Source organism: Rana temporaria, chromosome 2 (assembly GCF_905171775.1).
Source record: "Rana temporaria chromosome 2, aRanTem1.1, whole genome shotgun sequence".
In the NCBI taxonomy this organism is placed as follows: domain Eukaryota; kingdom Metazoa; phylum Chordata; class Amphibia; order Anura; family Ranidae; genus Rana; species Rana temporaria.
Window position 1 is genome coordinate 25,701,809 of NC_053490.1, and position 18,671 is coordinate 25,720,479.

The window sequence follows — 18,671 nt, forward strand, 5'->3', positions numbered from 1 at the left end:
AACCTGCAAGACAAAAGCATAAGCTAGTAGTATGATTGTTTTCTGATGGGGGGGACGCAGGTCAGCAAATTCCCAGTAACCTCAAATAAGTAGTGTGTGACTGTTTAGACTTTAGAGGCTGCATTTGGCCATTTTGCAGGACATGACATGTCCTATTGAGGTGGGTTTGAACTTCAGACCAAGGAGGCCATAATCTTTTGGCAGTGTTTTCTTTTTGAGAGCATGAATTGACCTCTTCCAAGTATGTGTGTGTGTGTGTATATATGTGTGTATATATATATATATATATATATATATATATATATATATATATATATATATATATATATATATATATATATATATATATATATATATATATATATATATAATATATATATTACGCACAGCCCTCAAAATGTGCTCGCATTTTGCGAGTATATTTTGAGGACTGGCGAGTGTGGGCTGCCTGGGAGCAGGGGGGGAATAAGAGGAGAGTCGCTGCCACCGTCTGGTTGTTCAAAGCGTGGGTAACTACGATTTTCGATTCGATAGCTGTGTTCCCTGCCGCGCGCTGTCTTATACAGCCCATCCCCCTTGTCCGGGCACTTTGATAGACAGATCGCCCGTCCCGAAATTGAACGGGTGATCGGTCTATCAGTTTCCCGGACAAGGGGGGAGGGCTGTATACGACGTTCGCGACGGAACACAGCTATTGAATTGAAAGCAGTTATGTTCCCCGCGCTTTGAACAAACAGGTGGCTCCGGCTCCTCTCTCACCCAGCACAGGTAGGCTGCAATGTGGGGGACATTTGGCTGCACTGGGGACGGATAAAGTTGTGGTTTTGTTTTTTATAACTTAATTCTGCATAAAACATTTAAGTGTAATTTCATGAGATAATTTGAGGGCGTGTCTAGGGGGCGGGACATGGTAGGGGTTGGGCGGGCAACTGGTGGCGAGTACGCCTTGAGGCCTGGCTAGAAGCAGTTAACCCGGGATTATAGCTCAGGATATCGGCTGTAACCCCGGCATTGTTTTTACATTGTGAAAGCGTTCTGCTGGAACGTTTTCAGAAGTGGCGGGTACTCTAAACGATCTGATGCTGCAGCCTGCTAATCCCAGAGGTGATCAAAGAGCAGATTCTTTTATTGCCTCTATGGTCTTTATCTTTTGCTTTTAAAGGGGAGATGTGGAGTCTTTTTGACTCCAGATCTCTCCATAAAGAGGACCTGTCCTCCTATTACAAGGGATGTTTACATTACTTGTAATGGGAATAAGTGATTAAAAAAATAATTATTTGCCCATCCCTCCGTACTCGTGTGCAGAAGCGACTACACTACTGTAGTTTGTCGTCATTACATTGGTGTACAATTATAAAGTGTGACATGTTGGGTATCTATTTACTCAGTGTAACATCTTTTAATTTTTACAAAAAAATGGTGATATATATATTTTGTGTGTGATTTAAATTTTTTTTTTTTTTTAACGTATTTCCCCCAAAAATTACACTTTGCAAAACCACTACACAAATAACGTATGCTATAAAAAAAATTGCAAAGATCACCACCATTTTATTTCCCAGGGTCTAAAAAAAAAAAGTTATGTTGGGGGTTAGGAGTAATTAACTGTTTTAAACCTGTAAACAAAGTGCCAGAAAAAGCCTGGTCTTCAAGTGGTTAAACCAGAGCTGCACTCAAATGGAAACTCCTATGACAAGAACACCCATCGACAGGAGACCCATATCTCCTTGCTTTAGTAATCTGCTGGAACACAGATTGCTGAGCCGTGTGAATTCGCACATCAGGTGGTATTGACTTTACTCTTGAGTTGCCTTGCGGTCTTTTGCATGTAGGAGGGAGGGACTAGCTGCTGTTTTCTGTGCAATAGGTTGCATGTTGTGCTAACAAAGATATAAAAAATATCACCAAGGCCTTCACAATATGCAAGTAAATATGGGAAGGGCAAATATAGATCTTGCCATCAGCCAATGTTTGTGCTAAATACACCGCTCTCACTTTTGCTAAGGCACGTTGACACAGTTCTCCTGACAGTTCATTTAAGATGCTGGTATCCATTGCAAAATGCATCTTCAGTTTATTCCTTGGTTTACTTTAATGGGGGAAAAAATGGGTGCCAAGTTTTAAAAGGTATATTCCACCTCCCTGGATTGCTGCCTGTTATTTACTTTTATTGAGTGCTATGAGTATAGCTTTGTGCTATTCTCCAACAGGAGGCTTGCGACTCTCCTATACAGCAGCTGGCTCTCATCTTGTCCAATCAGAATGTTTTATATTATGTCGATGTACAAGGAGGAAGAAAGGGGCAGACTGTGCAGATTTTTATTATGTAGTGGTTCTGACTCTGTTTCTGTTTTGCAGATTTATCATCCTTCCTGTTTTGAAGATTATAAAAATGTAAGTATTCAGTGATGTCTGAAATCCTTGGAGTGTAAGCAGGATCACAAGCAGGGCGCACGCCTAACCCACTTTTCTTAAATTCTTTTAACTGTTTTGTCTCCTTTTTTATATTTTAAAGTGCTACGCAGATTGTTGGTGCTGTATATGTCCTTTATATTTGGATTCCAGTTAGTGCCGTTCTGCTGAGCGCATTACTATTTCTGTTGGCCCTCTAAAATGATGACAGGCATTACATGGGCTCCCTGTGTTTCTTATGATTGGCTGTCAGCGATCACATGATAGGGAGTGCATCTACAGGCTCCTGTCACTGTGTGGCCAGAAACAGTTGGTGACAACGTGGTCACAGTAAAAGTGCTAATTTGGGTTGTAGGAAAGAAATTTGCGAGATTCCCCCATCAATACATGACGGTGTTAACAAGGGAATCCCTCCTACCGAGCAATTGTCTTCTGTCGCAAGGGGGGCCGTCCCTGCCAGTAAGACTGATTATAACAAGAGGCTGCTATAACTGCTAGCGATAATCGGAAGTGACTGGCAGGCTTGTTATACCCAAGTTGATCGATTTGGTACATTCAGCCTGCCCGTTAATGGTTTGAATCTTGGCCGGTTTCAGGTGAACTTGCCAAGATTTGAACAGTGTGTGGCCTAAGGTTCCATTCAAACACTTATACCACTCCAAAGTTGTGCCGACTTCGTAGTGCAGCTTTGGATGGGTGCGACTTTGGCTTTGACCAGAGATGATGGACAACTGTTGCATTGTACTACATGCAGGTACGACTTTCATGCAACTTATGAGGTTTAACATTGAAGTCTATGACCTTCAAGTTGCATGAAAGTCGGACCAAAGTAGTGCATGAACTTTGAAGTTGCTGCCATTAATTCGCACAGATATGAATGGCTATCATTGGAAAACTCTGGGAACGGCATGGTCAAAGTTGCTTGGCACAAGTGTGAATGGAGCCTTACTGGAAAATCTTTGATTCGGTGGCTGCAGCCACCAATCGGTGTATTCGGACACCGGAGAAGAGTTCCTCCATCGGCATACGTTGTCCCAGCCGGGAGCATTTCTCCATCCACCTCACTCGTGAGACATCGGTTTGCTTTTCCACCAGCCCACTGGCTGATTGCAGTGTTCTCTATGGGCAGCTTTATACTGAAGCTGTTCAAAGTCAGTAAATGAATGTAGAAATATCCCCCCCCCTCTATGTATGATGCCATGAAATGCACACTCCCTGCTATACAAAAGAGGGATCATAAGACTGCTCTGCAATCACATGACTGCCATACAAAACTGCAAATAAAGGTACAAGAGGTTTGTTACAATTCCATGTGATTATGGTAAACCATTGCTTGTATTGTGTGTTTACATATGCTTTATATACTGCAGCTGTGTGAGATTATTCATATTCTGCTTTTTCTTTCTCAGACTTCTTCCTTTTTGGACTCCACACCATCTCCGAGTAAAGCACTCCTGGAAAATCCACTGAGTGCCATGCTAAGTTTAGTTAAGGAGGAAGCGACCGACACTACCGAAATTGCACTCACAGTGAAGGAAGAGCCTACAGAGGACAGACCCTGTAGTAAGGGCGAAACCATACCTCTGTTAACGGAGATCAAATTGGAACCCACCGATCCAGAGCAGAAGCCGCTGCCATAAGACTTTTCTGTTTGTAGTATAGAAATTTCTACTAAATGTGAACTGGGGGCGGGGCCTCTGGTTCTTTGTTACTGAATACATTTTTGTATTTGTATTTCCATATTCCGACACAGTTTCATGTGTAATTTGAGGGATGTGCACAGAGGGCGGAATGACTTTGTACAATAAGAGCTGTTGTATAAAAAAAAGTTTCCACATGGCTGTAAATTATAAATAAAAATATTTTTGCTATACCTGGAGTGTGAGGTTTCTGCACACCATACAGAGGTTTGAGAATAAAGTGCTTTGCTTTCTGTGGTTGACGTATGTATCTTTCTGGAAACTTATTTTTTATTTTTTTGGAGTTTAAAAACAAAGCTGATTCTGCCATTTTGGTTTTCCTATAATTACATGTTGGACTAATAACTGGTTGGTTTAAAGCTTTCTTCTTTAATACAGTTTATAAAAAAACTCACTAATAAGATCCAGGTAAATTACAAAAAAAAAAAAAAATGGAAGCGATTGTGCCCAGGACAAAGCACATCAATACTCGGAGGAGACCTTTTAAGTTGAACACGCCTGTACATAATATATATTTCAAAAAAAGCTTCTACTTTCAAGGATCTGGATGAGTGACTGAATTTTTTTTTAATTTATTTTATTTTCCCCCGTTTTGCTTTTTTTTTTTTTTCAGTGTTCTACTTTAAAGTGCATTAGGTGCAAACTATAAAACTGTGTTAAGCTTAATAAATAATAAAACACATTGAACCGAACTATGCTTGTGGTGTTTTTTTTTTTTTTGTTTTTTTTCAGTGGTGGTTGGAGCTGTTGTGAGGAACTGTAATTTTAACCCCTAACCACCAGCTCCTGTTCCTTTTTGGGGGTGCTTTCACACAAGCAGATCTGCCTGCTCAGTGGGGGGGGATATATGATGCCCACTGAGCAGGCGGATGGCAGGTCCATGTACACTCTACTCATGCAGAGCACACAGACGGCTCGCTTTCCCTCCTATGGGTGGTCGGATGTAAACGGACCGCCTGTCCGTTTTTTACACCCAATCTGCCAGACAGATGGGATCGGATGTTGGCAGGTGTAAACTGCTGACGCGTCTGTTTAAATCTACTGCTTCATAGAGCAGTGTTTCCCAACTCCAGTCCTCAAGGCACACTAACAGGTCATGTTTTCAGGCTTTCCATTATTTTGCACAGGTGATTTGATCAGTTTCATTGCCTTGGTAATTACCACAGCCATTTCATCTGAGGGAAATCCTGAAAACATGACCTGTTGGTGTGCCTTGAGGACTGGAGTTGGGAAACGCTGTCATAGAGGTCAGTTTGATCGGGTCTGCCTAAAAAAGTGAGACCCCATTGGTTTGCTGGAAGGGTTCTAGAAGATGGGCAGAGTTTCTGATCATGAGACTGCTGATTATTTTGCCTTCCAATTGTAAACGGTAGACTGGGAGCTGTTTACCTTATGCAGAGCCAACTCCTCCTTCTTACTCTTCCACCTGTGCCTGAAATGTAACCTTTTCTTTGAAACTTCTACAATGGCTCATTCCTAAAAGCGGAAGTAAACCAAGAGATAACTGCTGATCGCTCAGTTCTTGGTCTGCTCTGAGCAGAGACTTTTGGGCCCCTTCTAACACAAGCGGACCGATCGGGTCTGCCTGTCAGTTTTTCAGACGGACCACATTGTCCTTGCATGTCTAGTTTACACACAACCTATCTCTGGTCCAATCCACTAAAAACACACAGAACCATTACCCTTCTGTCTTATCGCAGGGGTAGGCAACCTGGGGCCCTCCAGCTGTTGAACTACATTTCCCATGAGGCATTGCAGGGCTGGCAGTTACAATTGCTCCCAGAGGCATGATGGGACTTGTAGTTCTGCAACAGCTGGAGGGCCCCAGGTCGCCTACCCCCTGGTCTATTGGATCAGGTCTTAACCACTTCCCGACCGCCGCATATACATATACGTCGGCAGAATGGCACGTACAGGCACATTGGCGTACCTGTACGTCCCTGCCTAGACGTGGGTCGGAGGTCCGATCGGGACCCCCCCCCCCCGCGCTACACGCGGCGGTAGGATTCCCTCCCGGAGCTGAAGAACGGGGAGAGCCGTATGTAAACACGGCTTCCCCGTGCTTCACTGTGGCGGCTGCATCGATCGAGTGATCCCCTTTATAGGGGAGACTCGATCGATGACGTCATTCCTACAGCCACACCCCCCTACAGTTGTAAACACACACTAAGTGTACACTAAATCCTACAGCGCCCCCTGTGGTTAATTCCCAAACTGCAACTGTCATTTTCACAATAAACAATGAAATTTAAATGCATTTTTTGCTGTGAAAATGACAATGGTCCCAAAAATTGTCCGAAGTGTCCGCCATAATGTCGCAGTCAAGAAAAAAATCGCTAATCGCCGCCATTAGTAGTAAAAAAAAAAAAAATGCAATAAAACTATCCCCTATTTTGTAAACGCTATAAATTTTGCACAAACCAATCGATAAACGCTTATTGCGACTTTGGAAAAAAAAAAAAAAAAAAATATGTAGAAGAATACGTATCGGCCTAAACTGAGGGGGAAAAAAATGTATATGTTTTTGGGGGATATTTCTTACAGCAAAAAGTAAAAAATATTGCATTTTTTTTAAAATTGTCGCTCTATTTTTGTTTATAGCGCAAAAAATAAAAACCGCCGAGGTGATCAAATACCACCAAAAGAAAGCTCTATTTGTGGGGAAAAAAGGACGCCAATTTTGTTTGGGAGCCACGTCGCACGACCGCGCAATTGTCTGTTAAAGCGACGCAGTCCCGAACTGTAAAAACACCTTGGGTCTTTAGGCAGCATATTGGTCCGGTCCTTAAGTGGTTAATGGATGTTTACATGAGACCACCCATAGAGGGCTCTGTCTTCTCTACATAAGAGGGCACGGACCAGCCAGTTGCGCCTGCTCAGCTGTGTGGGAGGGGCCTCGGTCACAATAAATGCACCTCTGTGAAGCCCACAAGGTGACTGCTCCTAAAAAAGCTTTGGCTTAGCTTTTTTTTTTTTTTTTTTTTTTAAACCACAGCAGTTCTAAGATGAATTGGTTTTGTTCCTGTTCAGCAAAGCATGTACATCACTGAAGAAAGAGAGGGATTTTCTCCAGTGTTGGTGTCATTGGCCTTAAAATGAACTCCCCTCATTGGTGTCAGTGGCTGTAAAATGTAAATACCCAGCATTGAGGTCAGGGGATGCAATAATGGCCTCTGGGCTTTGGTGTCAATAATAATGTCCCCCCCTATTGCTGTCAGTGGATGTAGTAATGACCACCAGCATTGGTGTTGGGCTTAGTGTTTCTAAACCCAGGAGCCTGCACTCATTATATCTGGTCTCCCACAGTACATGGAAATGCAATTTTAGTAAATATATACTTCTGATGGGAAAAGGTCTTTAGCAGTCTTGTGACTTCTATGAGTGTCTGGCTAGACCTTGTAGGGGAGTTTTAATTCTCCAACTGTCCTATAAGGCTGCAGGACCACTTGCCCTCTGCTGATCAAATGCACACCCCCCCCCCCCCCCCCCCAAAAAAAAAAACTCTAGCAATACACTTCAAACTGAGCATGTGCAGAGTACCCCCAAGGCCCTGTGTGATCAGGGGATGGAATGGGGACAGTGGAAGGATCACTGAAGATGGAATCAAACGGCTTTTTTTTTTTCTTTTTACACAATGTGGAGGATTAACCCTTTGGGTCTCGCTAAATATAACGAGCCTGCTTTGCTGTATTTACAGACTGATTTTACTGTTTTAGGTTTAGTAACGCTTTAAAGTGAGCTGTTATCAAATGTAGAGACAATAATAACCACCACAATCTCTGTATCGGGATTCGGTGGCTCCAGCATTGGTGTCGGTGGATGCAATGATAACCGCCACCATTGGGATTGGAGGATGCAATAATAATTTACACCAATGGTCCCATAACCCCCAACAAAGCCATCTTAATACACCATTGCTCTTGGCTGGAGATTGCGCCATCTGACACTACTGGTTTATTTCCACTTGCAAGTTGCTAGAACAGCTGTCACTATGCCAAGTGTGGTGGCAGGCAATCGGCTTAAAAAAATAAATAAAAAAAAAGTGGGCGGAGGCACCCAGAAAATGACGTGGGATGCTTTCAGATAGGTATGAACAGTTCCAGCATGGCCACCAACAATATGTGTGCTGTGTGAGTCCACAGTGGGGCCCATGCCACTGCCTGGGAGCTATTGGAATTCTATATTTTTTTTTAGGTGGAGTGGGGTGTGGTGATTGCACACACCCTACCACAATGGGATTTTACAGCATGTGCATTGACATCTGGAGATTTTAACGATTCCCCCTGAACGCTGCTCTAGAACACAGTTTCTCAACCTTTTTTTCAGTGACACAAAATCTTGAGGCACCCAAAATAAAATGTAAAAACACAAAAAATATATTTATCAATGGGACCTCTGAGCCTGCGACAATTAATGCACACAACTGCCTTGGAAAAATGTACATTCACATCAGAGGGGGAGTAAATTATCATTCACATCATTTGAGAAGTCCCCCCAGAAAATTGGAGGTACCCTCCAACACACCAGAACCCCCCTTCACACTAAAGTCCCCTCTTCACATCAGAGGCCCCATTCAAGTCAGAGTCCCCCCTATTACGTAAGTGGTCCTTCCACCACACCAGAGCCCCCCTTCACACTAGAGTTTCCTCCACATCAGAGGCCCCATTCAAGATAGAGTTCCCTCTATCACATAAGGGGTCACATTTACATCAAAGTCCCCCCATCACATCACAGCTCTCCTTCATATGAGGGGCCACCATCACATCAGAGGTCCACCCATCATTTCAGAGGTTCCCCCACCACACCAGAGTCCCCTCTTTACATCAGAAGCCTCCCATCACAGAGGTCTCTCCATCATATCAGAGGTTCCCCCATCACGTCAGAGGTCTCGTCAACATGTTAGGGGTTCCCCCAACACATCAGGGGTCTCACCATCATGTCAGAGATTCCCCCATCACATTAGGGGTCTTGCCATCATGTCAGGAGTTCCCCCCCATCACAGGGGTCTCGCCATCATGTTAGGGGTTCCCCCATCACATCAGGGGTCTCGACATCATGTTAGGGGTTCCCCCAACACATCAGGGGTCATGCCATCATGTCAGAGGTTCCCCCATCTTATCAGGGGTCTTGCCATCATGTCAGGAGTTCCCCCATCACATCAGGGGTCTTGCCATCATGGTAGGGGTTCCCCCAACACATCAGGGGTCTTGCCATCATATCAGAGGTTCCCCCATTACATCAGAGGTCTCGCCATCATGTTAGGGGTTCCCCCATCACATCAGGGGTCTTGCCATCATATCAGGGGTTCCCCAACACACCAGGGGTCTTGCCATCATGTCAGAGGTTCCCCCACCACATCAGGGGTCTTGCCATCATGGTAGGGGTTCCCCCAACACATCAGGGGTCTTGCCATCATATCAGAGGTTCCCCCATTACATCAGAGGTCTCGCCATCATGTTAGGGGTTCCCCCATCACATCAGGGGTCTTGCCATCATATCAGGGGTTCCCCAACACACCAGGGGTCTTGCCATCATGTCAGAGGTTCCCCCACCACATCAGGGGTCTCGACATCATGTTAGGGGTTCCCCCAACACATCAGGGGTCATGCCATCATGTCAGAGGTTCCCCCATCTTATCAGGGGTCTTGCCATCATGTCAGGAGTTCCCCCCATCACATCAGGGGTCTTGCCATCATGGTAGGGGTTCCCCCAACACATCAGGGGTCTTGCCATCATATCAGAGGTTCCCCCATCACATCAGAGGTCTCGCCATCACATCAGCGGTTCCCCCATCACATCAGGGGTCTTGTCAACATGCCAGAGGTTCCACCATCACATCAGGGGTCTTGCAAACATGTCAGAGGTTCCCCAATCACATCAGGGTTCTCGCCATCATGTCAGGAGTTCCCGCATCACATCAGGGGTCTCGCCTTCATGTTAGGGGTTCCCCCATCACATCAGGGGTCTTGCCATCATGTCAGAGGTTCCCCTATCACATCAGTGGTCTCCTCATCATGTCAGAGGTTCCCCATCACATCAGGGGGCCTCACCATCATGTCAGGAGTTCCCCCCATCACATCAGGGGTCTCGCCATCATGGTAGGGGTTCCCCCAACACATCAGGGGTCTTGCCATCATATCAGAGGTTCCCCCATCTCGTCAGAGGTCTCGCCTTCACATCAGCGGTTCCCCCATCACATCAGGGGTCTTGTCAACATGTTAGGGGTTCCCCCAACACATCAGGAGTCTCTCCATCTGCCAAAGGTTCCCCAATCACATCAGGGGTCTCGCCATCATGTCAGAAGTTCCCCCATCACATCAGGGGTCTCGCCATCATGTCAGGAGTTTCCCCATCACATCAGGGTTCTCGCCATCATGTCAGGAGTTCCCACATCACATCAGGGGTCTTGCCATCATGTCAGGGGTTCCCCCATCACATCAGGGTTCTCGCCATCATGTTAGGGGTTCCCCCAACACATCAGGGATCTTGCCATCATGTCAGAAGTTCCCCATCACATCAGGGGTCTCACCATCGTGTTAGGGGTTCCCCCAACACATCAGGGGTCTCCTCATCATGCCAGAAGTTCCCCCATCACATCAGGGGTCTCCTCATCATGCCAGAAGTTCCCCCATCACATCAGCGGTCTCGCCATCATGTCAGAGGGTCTCCAATTACATCACACTTCACATTAGCGTCCCTTCTTTACTTCAAAGACCCTCATCATCCATCGTGTCAGAGGTTCCCCATTACATCAATGTATCCCTTTGATAGAGTCCTCTCATCACATCAGAGTCTTTTTCTTCCATCATAGAACCTTCCCATCGTAGAGACCCCCAATCACATAGTCCCCTTTTGACATCAGAGCTTTAACATTTGGCTGGAGCAGTGGGGAAGAGGTGGTGGGGGGTCTGGATGCATGCATGCCACCTGCATTATATATATATATATATATATATATATATATATATATATATATATATATATATATATATATATATATATATATATATATATAATGCAGGTGGCATTATATATATATACATACCTCCCAACTTTTTGAGATGGGGATGAGGGACACCTATCAGCAAAAGTATGCAGGGATAGGACACATCCCTTGCCACGCCCCCTTAAAGGAGAATTGTACAACAAAACAAGATTGGTTAAACCCACGAGTGCTTTTTTTACCTCTACTATTCCTTTATATTGGCTTTTGGAATTTACAAATGCAACAATTTAGAATTTGGATGAAAGGTTTAGCACTGGGAAACACTTTTTGAAAGATAAAAAGTGCATTTTATATACATCTATATAGATCAGACCAAAATGAGGAACGAATGAGGAGGAATGAGGGACACACACTGCTCCAAATCAGGGACAGTCCCTCGAAATCAGGGACAGTTGGGAGCTATGTATATATACAAACAAAATGTTATTAAATTGACAAATGACTCAAAACAGAGAAGCTTGTATTTAAAGTTAAAGATTCCAGGGGCAGCTCTGCCAAAAACCATCAGGCAACTGGAACAGGAGAACAACAATCTACTCAAGTGCCAGGAACAAAGATGGCGGAGCGAGACAGTGGGGGGACACGGCCCGGAAATGACGTATAAAAACCTCCTGGTGGCCATGGAAACCGCTGAGCGTCCCGGAAGTGTGGGTTTTTAACAGGCAGCAAGAAAGCAAAGGGACGCCCGAAGATGCCTGCAGCCTCCGGAGCCTCTACAAACGGTGAGCGGCGGTCCCGGGGAGAGGAGGGAGGGAAGGACACGTTACATGACCTCCCCCCATCCGGTGATGCAATGACACTCACCATTCACTCTGCTAAGTATTAGGAGATGTCAGTCTGCACAGTGCAAGCAACACTTTGCTGCTGATGAGCCTATATATATATATATATATATATATATATATATATATATATATATATATATATATGTGATTGGCTTATAGATCTGTATTGGCTGAATATACATATATATATATATATATATATATATATATATATATATATATATATATATATATATATATATATATATATATATTCAGCCAATACAGATCTATAAGCCAATCACAGAGAGCTGCTGTCATTATTTATAGCCTTAAAGGCACAGTACACCTTATATTCCAGATTTAGGGTGTAAGTAGTAAGGTTCCCCCTCCCCCACCAATCCTGGCAGATACAGAAAAGTACCTGTTGCTCTTCCAGAAGTTACACTAATCACCCCCTAAGTCCTGTCCAGGACTGACATTGCAAGACTTGTAGCTAGATCCACAGAGATGGCCGCAACTTCGCGGCGGCGTAGCTTATGGCATTTAAGCTACGCCGCCGTAAGTTAGCGAGGCAAGTACATGATTCACAATGTACTTGCCTGCTAAGTTAAGCCTAAAGCGGGCGGGCGTGAGGGCGCCTAATTCAAATTTGTCTGAGGGGGCGTGTTTTATGGTAATGAGGCTTGACCCGACGTGATTGACGTTTTTTTTTTTTTTAACTGCGCATGCGCCTACATTTCCCACTGTGCATTGCGGCTAAGTCCGCCGCGCGGGCCTATTGATTTAGACGTGGACGTAAATGACGTAAATCCCTATTCACAGACGACTTACGCAAACGACGTAAAATTTTCGAATTTCGACGCGGGAACGGTGGCCATACTTTAACATTGGCTACGCCACCTAGGGGGCATCTTTAACTTTAGTCGGCCTATCTCTTACGTAAACAGCGTATCTGTACTGCAGCGGCCGGGCGTACGTTCGTGAATAGGCGTAAGTAGTGATTTACATATTCTACGCCGACCGCAATGGAAGCGCCACCTAGCGGTCAGCCTAAAAATTACACTTTAGGATACGGGGGTGTGAGACACTTACGCCGCTCGTATCTGAGCCTAATTTAAGCGTATCTGGTTACCAGAATACGCTTAAATTAGCGCGGGCGCACATTCAGACTACTGATACGCCAGCCTAAGTCTCTCTGAATCTAGCTAATGGTGTCAGCCCTGCCCAGTTCTCCATTGTTCAACTCATGAGCCCCTCCCCTTCTCTTCATCCCCCAACATCCCAGAGACCAAAGCTGGATGTAGGCGGCTCACATTTTCACCCATGTCTGCACCAATCGGCTCAAAATAAATCAACTGAGAAATGATTGGCTGAATAGTTATTGCATCCTATCACACACAATACAATTGGCTGGAGACATTCCTCCTTCCACGCTGTTCAGCGCGGTCGGGGGAGGGGGAGCATTGATTTTCTAATTGTGTATGACCAGTTTAAAGCAGTGTTACATCTAAAGCCAAACATGGTCATATATTCCAGCTACCCTATGGTTAGGGATGAGCTCCGGCGCGTTCGCATAGAACACGTGCAGAGCCCGCCAGGAAGTGTGCACGGCGCTGCGCTAATCACAGCCAGGGAGACATTGTCCCGACGCTCGGCTGCAGGGATCGTGAAATGTCTCCCTGGCTCTTTTTAGCGCAGCGCCGTGCACACTTCCTGGTGGGCTCCGCACGTGTTCTATGCGAACACGCCAGAGCTCATCCTTACCTATCATTAGATGTGGTGGCTGCATTTGTTTTCTTTTGAGGCTCCCCCCCATCTGTTTTCACCTGATGATCTGGCCAATAACGCACGCCCTGTATTAGAGCGCCCCCACTCTGGAGGAAGGAGCAATAGACACGCCTCTGGACAGCAGCACAGTTTTGTTTTTAGTGGGAAAGAAGTTCCTGCACCTCCAGCAATGAATGTATGTATGGGGAAAGGATGCGGGTTGGATATTGTTACTGGAAGGGTGGGGTCAATTGTTGTGGTGGGAGGAGTCTATTGTTGCTAGTGTGGATTTATTGTTATTGGGGGGGGGGGGGTCTGTAGTTGCTGGTGGGGGATCTATTGTTACCGGAAGGGGGTCTTATGTTGATGTGGGAAGTCTATTCTTGCTGGGAGGTCTGTTGTTGTGGCGGGGGGAGGGGGTTATTGTCTTATGTTGCTGAGGGGTCAATTGTTGTGGCGGGGGGGGGGGGGGGGGGTTCTATTGTTGCCAAAGTGAGATCTATCATTGCTGGTGTTTTTTTTATGTTGCTGGGGGGTCAGTTGTTGTGGTGGGAGGAGCCTATTGTTGCTAGTGTGGATCTATTGTTAATGGAACAGGGGGGTCTTATGTAGCTGGGGGTGTCTATTGTTGCTGGTGTGGGATCTATTGTTACCGGAAGGGGGTCTTATGTTGATGTGGGAAGTCTATTCTTGCTGGGGAGGTCTGTTGTGGTGGGGGGGGGGGGGGTTGTTGTCTCTGGTAGGGGGCTCTTATGTTGCTGAGGGGTCAATTGTTGTGGCGGGGGGGGTTCTATTGTTGCTAAAGTGAGATCTATCATTGCTGGTGTTTTTTTATGTTGCTGGGGGGGTCAGTTGTGGTGGGAGGAGCCTATTGTTGCTAGTGTGGATCTATTGGTAATGGAACAGGGGGTCTTATGTAGCTGGGGGTGTCTATTGTTGCTGGTGTGGGATCTATTGTTACTGGAAGGGGGGTCTTATGTTGTTGTGGGAGGTCTATTTTTGCTGGGGAGGTCTGTTGTTGTGGCAGAAGGGGTCTACTGTTACTGGAAGGGGATTCCTATGTTCCTGGGGGGGGGGGGGGGGGGCAATAGTTGCTGAGAGTAATCTACTGTTGAGGGAGGGGTCTATTGATGGTGACCACTAGGAAATATGTGTCTGCAGGGGTTCTATTTGACAACTTTTCTTTTTATCCTTACCAAATTCTATACAAATTGGATTACTTAATCATAAACCTTGGATTACGAGCATAATCAGTTCTAGGAGAATGCTTGTAATACAAAGCACTTGCATATCAAAGCGAGTTTCCTCATAGAAGTCAATGGAAACAAAGATAATTTGTTCCACATTGACTTCTATTGCATGCAATATCGCATGTGGCCAGAGGTGGGGGGCGCCAGAGAGACTCGGAAATACTCAGGGACTTTGAGTGTTTCCAAGTAATTTTTGAATGGCTTTGAGTGTCACCGTCGCCCCCGCACCTCTGGCCTAATGGGGTACTGCACACCGCAGAGGCTTGAATCCTGCTAGTTTTGCAAGACAACACTCGCAAACCAAGTCAGGATTTTGAGAAAAAAAAGCTTGCATTGCGAAACGCTCGTTAACCGCGTTACTCGCAATCCGAGGTTCCACTGTACTTGGTTCTGTTTTCTCTAAAAGGGGAACCAAGGGGGTGGAAGGGAACTTGGAGGTGGGTAGAGGGTGTAACCAAGTGACAGTACTCTGAGGTTGGTAGGGGGTGAGACAAAGGATAGAGCTCATAGGTGGTGGAACCAAGTGACGGTGCTCTGAGGTTGGTAGGGGGTGAGACATGGGATGGAACTTGGAGGTGGGTAGGAGGGGGAACAAAGTGACAGTTCTCAGAGGTTGGCAGGGGTGAGGCAAGGGATGGAGCTTAGGGGTGGGCAGGATGTGGAACCAAGGGACAGTGCTCTGAGGTTGGTAGGGGGTGAGACAAGGGATGGAGCTTGTAGGTGGTGGAACCAAGTGATGGTGCTCTGAGGTTGGTAGTGGGTGGAGACAAGGACAGAGCTTGGAGGTGGAACCAAGGTAGGGGGTGGGACAAGGGACGGAGCTCAGGGTTGGGCAGGATTTGAAACCAAGGGACGGTGCTCTGAGGTTGGTAGGGGGTGAGACAAGGGATGGAGCTTGTAGGTGGTGGAACCAAGTGACGGTGCTCTGAGGTTGGTAGGGGGTGAGACATGGGATGGAACTTGGAGGTGGGTAGGAGGGGGAACAAAGTGACAGTTCTCAGAGGTTGGCAGGGGTGAGACAAGGGACGGAGCTCAGGGGTGGGCAGGATGTGGAACCAAGGGACAGTGCTCTGAGGTTGGTAGGGGGTGAGACAAGGGATGGAGCTTGTAGGTGGTGGAACCAAATGATGGTGCTCTGAGGTTGGTAGTGGGTGGAGACAAGGACAGAGCTTGGAGGTGGAACCAAGGTAGGGGGTGGGACAAGGGACGGAGCTCAGGGTTGGGCAGGATTTGAAACCAAGGGACGGTGCTCTGAGGTTGGTAGGGGGTGAGACAAGGGATGGAGCTTGTAGGTGGTGGAACCAAGTGACGGTGCTCTGAGGTTGGTAGGGGGTGAGACATGGGATGGAACTTGGAGGTGGGTAGGAGGGGGAACAAAGTGACAGTTCTCAGAGGTTGGCAGGGGTGAGACAAGGGACGGAGCTCAGGGGTGGGCAGGATGTGGAACCAAGGGACAGTGCTCTGAGGTTGGTAGGGGGTGAGACAAGGGATGGAGCTTGTAGGTGGTGGAACCAAATGATGGTGCTCTGAGGTTGGTAGTGGGTGGAGACAAGGACAGAGCTTGGAGGTGGAACCAAGGTAGGGGGTGGGACAAGGGACGGAGCTCAGGGTTGGGCAGGATTTGAAACCAAGGGACGGTGCTCTGAGGTTGGTAGGGGGTGAGAAAATGGATGGAACTTGGAGGTGGGTAGGAGGGGGAACAAAGTGACAGTTCTCAGATGGTAGGGGTGAGACAAGGGACGGAGCTCAGGGGTGGACAGGATGTGGAACCAAGTGATGGTGCTCTGAGGTTGGTAGTGGGTGGAGACAAGGACAGAGCTCGGAGGTGGAACCAAGGGACGGAACTTGGAGGTGGGTGGAACCACATTGCGGTGCTTGGAGGTGGAACCAAGTTACAGTGCTCAGAGGTTGGTAGAGGGTGAGACAAGGGACGGAGCTCAGGGTACACACGCGCATTGATACACACAGTTGTACAGAACTTTGAGAAAGATTATATCAGAAGCAGTACCGCCGGCAACCACGGGGTGGTGCATGGATACACACTACAGTTGTACAGATCTGCAAGAGAAGCCCAGGCATCAATCCAGTGGCACAGGCTACTGACGTCGGGTCAGATATCGGCACCATTTGCGTTCCACGCTGGTTACGTGGAACCGGCCGTGAAACAGAAGAATCGCGGGTCATCCTGAGGGGAGATCGCGGGCGCGGAGAATCGAGATCGCGATTCTTTCCGCGATTAATCGTGCAGCTCTACTACAAAACAGTAAAAAGCATGTAGCTGTGCATCATTGTGTACCCTAAAAAAAAAACAAAGAGCCCAGAGAGAGGCAGATTATCAGTTCAGTGACAAAGCAAAGCCAGAAGAAAATTGCGGCGGTTGTCCCTACCTATTGAGTTTCATTTGTCAGATAATACAAGATTGGTTGTTGCTTCTTTTTTTTTTTACTCAGCTACAGAATTCTGGAGTTTTCTTTATATCCCGCATAAATTCTGTAAATCTTTTTCACTTGTGTATTAGCGGCGGGGCAGAAGAAGAAGGCTTACAGCAGCATCCATGAGGCGGTGAAGTGTGGAGATGTGGAGCAGTTGGAGAAGATTGTGAAAAGCGGGACACGGGTTAATGAGGTGGATCCCGTTCATAAATTTACACCCCTGCACTGGGCGGCACACTCCGGGAGCCTGGAGGTAAGAGGGGGTCATAGATCTGGGTTATATAAAATCTCCAAATCTTTTGTCTATAACCATCTGAGTTACTATCTGACAACTACCTTCTCAAACCCTTACAGTCTGGCTTTTCCTCACAGAACTCAGAAACTGCTTACGGTTTACTAACTGCTAAAACCCATGGCCACTACTCCATACTACTGGACCTTTCTGTGGCTTTTAATACTGACCACCCGCTCCTCTAAATAAACCCCGCTCCCTTGGCCTCCAAGATTTAGCTATTTCCTTTGTTATTATGAGGGTATCTTTATCCTTTTGTGTGTAGATTTATTGTATACCTACTTTATTTTGTATGGACCCTGGGTCTTTGATCCCCTGTGTAGCATGTTACACATTGTTGTAGCATTCTTATGTTAGCACTTTTTCTCCTGAAGAAGGAAATTTGCGAAACAAGTTGAGCTTAATATGAAATGGTGGTGGAGCCATATATTATCCTTGACTCATAGTCTGCAGTTCAACAAGATCTGTATACATTTTAATGTAATACATTCTACATTTTGGTCCACCACCTTTAGCGATTGAAGCCCTGTACACACGGCCCGGATTCTCGTCAGGAAAAAAACTTTTGTTTTTCCTGACGAGATTCCTGGCAAGAATCTCTTGCCAGCGAGTGTACACACACACCATTCAAAAGAACCGAGGTTCTTTTGAATTGCACAAATGCGGTGACCTCGACTATGATGAGCATGCGCTCGTCACATTTGATGCTGTCGCCGCCATCTTGCTTCACCCTACCTATGCCTTGAAAGCTACTGCGCATGCGTCAAAGTCATTTTGAGCATGCGCGGGTGTAACGGTCACCACCGTTTACGACCTTCCATCCCATCCACGACAGCTCATCTGACACTCCAACCGTCCAACAGACATCAGACATCCCAGAATAACGAGACTTGCTCCATTACTGGTTTCAAAATGAAGACAACTTTAATGGTTTCTTCTCAGCTTATATACAGTACAAGGCATGAAAGTATTCAAAGGGACAATAAAATCTCCACCCCCCCTAATCACACACTAAGGCTAATATAATAATTACTAAACATTCCTT

At 46.2% G+C, this 18,671-nt stretch overlaps 2 protein-coding genes across 2 annotated transcripts in view; both read left to right on the forward strand.

The window, feature by feature from the left end:
- PCF11 (PCF11 cleavage and polyadenylation factor subunit) overlaps window positions 1-4,580 on the forward strand; it is a 35,053-nt gene extending 30,473 nt beyond the window's left edge. The window contains exons 15-16 of the mRNA XM_040339972.1: window positions 2,359-2,394; window positions 3,822-4,580. Of these exons, the coding sequence (XP_040195906.1) occupies window positions 2,359-2,394; window positions 3,822-4,052 (267 nt within the window). The 3' untranslated portion in view covers window positions 4,053-4,580. The remainder of the gene's footprint in view (window positions 1-2,358; window positions 2,395-3,821) is intronic.
- A 7,164-nt stretch (window positions 4,581-11,744) lies between these two features.
- The window catches only part of ANKRD42 (ankyrin repeat domain 42), a 60,114-nt gene continuing 53,187 nt past the window's right edge, over window positions 11,745-18,671 (forward strand). Inside the window, exons 1-2 of the mRNA XM_040339973.1 lie at window positions 11,745-11,840; window positions 17,421-17,587. Of these exons, the coding sequence (XP_040195907.1) occupies window positions 11,810-11,840; window positions 17,421-17,587 (198 nt within the window). The 5' untranslated portion in view covers window positions 11,745-11,809. The remainder of the gene's footprint in view (window positions 11,841-17,420; window positions 17,588-18,671) is intronic.